The 2,068-nt window shown below is 63.5% G+C and overlaps 1 protein-coding gene across 1 annotated transcript; it reads right to left on the bottom strand.

Annotated features, from left to right (window-relative positions):
• Nucleotides 1-490: 490 nt before the first annotated feature.
• Nucleotides 491-1,399, bottom strand: LOC139824448 (uncharacterized). Its single transcript, XM_071796977.1, has one exon. The coding sequence runs from the start codon at nt 1,397-1,399 to the stop codon at nt 491-493; it is 909 nt and encodes a 302-aa protein (XP_071653078.1).
• Nucleotides 1,400-2,068: the final 669 nt, after the last annotated feature.

The raw sequence follows: 2,068 nt of genomic DNA, 5'->3' as shown, positions 1-2,068 counted from the left end.
CATCTCGACGATGCCCCTCAACAACCCGAGGTCGGTCGGCAGACCCATCTCGTCGATCGGGCTCGGTTCCTGGACCTCTGGGTCCTGCATTGTCGGGCCTGAAACCCCGCGAGACGGTTCCGGCTGCGCTGTCGCTTCCGCAACCGGATTTGGTACGCCCTCCGGCTCCGCTGGCCGGGGAGCAACCGTACTGCGCCCTCAGACAACCGGCGCAGCACGACCTTGGGCGCCTGACGGCGCGTCACGCTCGCCGCGATTGCGCACGGTCGCAAGGTTGCCCGGCAGTCGTCACCCGGAGGTAGACCACGGAGGCATAGGCCCGCTCGGAGGCGTCCAAAAAGCCGTGGAGTTCGACGGTGTCCTCCGAGCCGTCGAGCCGGAACCATCGTGGCACGCGGACCTGCTCCAGCAGGGGAAGCTCCTCCTCAAGGTTTGTCCAAGCCGCCGCGTCAGGGGGTGCCAGCGGGTCGTCCCAGTCAAGCCGCTGCAATCACGCGGCCTGAATTAAAAGTTTCGCTTTAATCAACACAGGTGCCAACCAACCCAGCGGGTCGAACAACCGAGCGGTCCGCGAAAGCACCGATCGCTTTGTGGGAGAGACCACGACGGGTTTCAGAACTGTGAGCGCGAAGTCATCACTCCCAGGACTCCAGCGTAGGCCCAGCACTGAGCAATCGTCCGAGGGAAGCGAGGCGCTGGCCGCCGGCTGCAGACGATGCTCGGGGGGGACGCCTTCCAGGAGGGCCTCGTCGTTTGCAGCCCACTTCTTGAGCGGGAAGCCGCCCGCCAAGCACAACGAAGTCACCTGCTCCCGGAGACGGCGGCACGCGTCGAGAGTGGCAGCCCCGCAGAGCACATCGTCCACGTATCGATCGCTCTGCACCGCCTTGGCGCCCAGAGAAAAACGACTCCGCTCATCTTCAGCCAGCCGGTCCATCGTCTTCAACGTAAGGTAAGGTGCATCCTTTTGCCCGTACGTGACAGTGTTTAAGGCGTGCTCCAATTGTTTCCACAAGATCATCTGCAGGTGTCTGTCCTCCGGGTGCACCAGAATTTGCCGGTACATCTTCACGATGTCGGCAATGAATACATATCGGTGCCGCCGCCAACGCGTCAGAATATCAGCGAGAGCCGGCAGCAGATTGGGCCCCGCGTGGAGGAAGTCGTTTAGCGAATGCCCTGCCGCGGTACGCGCGGACCCATTGAATACAACGCGGATCTTCACGTCGGAGCCCGAGCCTTTTAGGACGCCGTGATGTGGCAGAAAGCAGGCGTTGACGCCACGTTCAACCGTTGACGGCGTCATATGCCCGAGAGCGAGGTACTCGTCCATGAAGTCGTGGTACATCACACGGAAGGCAGGATCGCGCTCGAATCGACGCTCCATGACCTCGAGCATTTGGGACGCAGCGCGGCGCGTGGACGACAAGTCAGGTAGCTCCGACCGGACCGGTAGACGCACCTGATAACGGCCGCAAGGAAGGCGCTGGCACGTCCGCACGAAGAAGTCTTCGCACTCCTGCTCGTCGGGGGTGAGCGGCAAGGGAGCGCGAGGCGGCTCCTCACATTCCCAGAACCGCCGAACCACCTCCGTCAGCTCGTCCGTGGCAGAGCATTAGAGCGACGAAACGGCAAGCGCCGCGTGACAGCTTCCCACCGCGCCCATGAGGATCCAACCGAGCTGCGTACATTGTGCGATCGGCTCCAGGGGGCCTCCGCGACGGAGGTCAGCTAACACGATGCTGGCGTATGCTTCCGCACCAAGGAGCAGCTCGACGGGGTCCCGAGCACGGAACTCGGGATCGGCGAGACTGAGCCCGTCCACGTGCGGCCACGAACCGCTGCCGCTCTCGGCCGCCCCGCTGTACACGGACAGCTTCGGTAGTACTAAGGACGAGACGGTGAGCGTGTATTGTCCGATACGCGACGCGAAGGTGACGGCAACTCGTCCTCGCGCGCAGCCCGTCCGGAGGCCACCCACACCGTAGATCGCGACAGACGTCGGAGTGCGCGGCAATCGCAGGCGTTGGGCTAACGATTCCGAGATCAGCGACGTTTAGGAGCCCGG

This window comes from Temnothorax longispinosus, unplaced genomic scaffold (assembly GCF_030848805.1).
Source record: "Temnothorax longispinosus isolate EJ_2023e unplaced genomic scaffold, Tlon_JGU_v1 HiC_scaffold_38, whole genome shotgun sequence".
NCBI lineage: Eukaryota > Metazoa > Arthropoda > Insecta > Hymenoptera > Formicidae > Temnothorax > Temnothorax longispinosus.
This window is presented reverse-complemented; position numbering and strand designations above follow the sequence as displayed.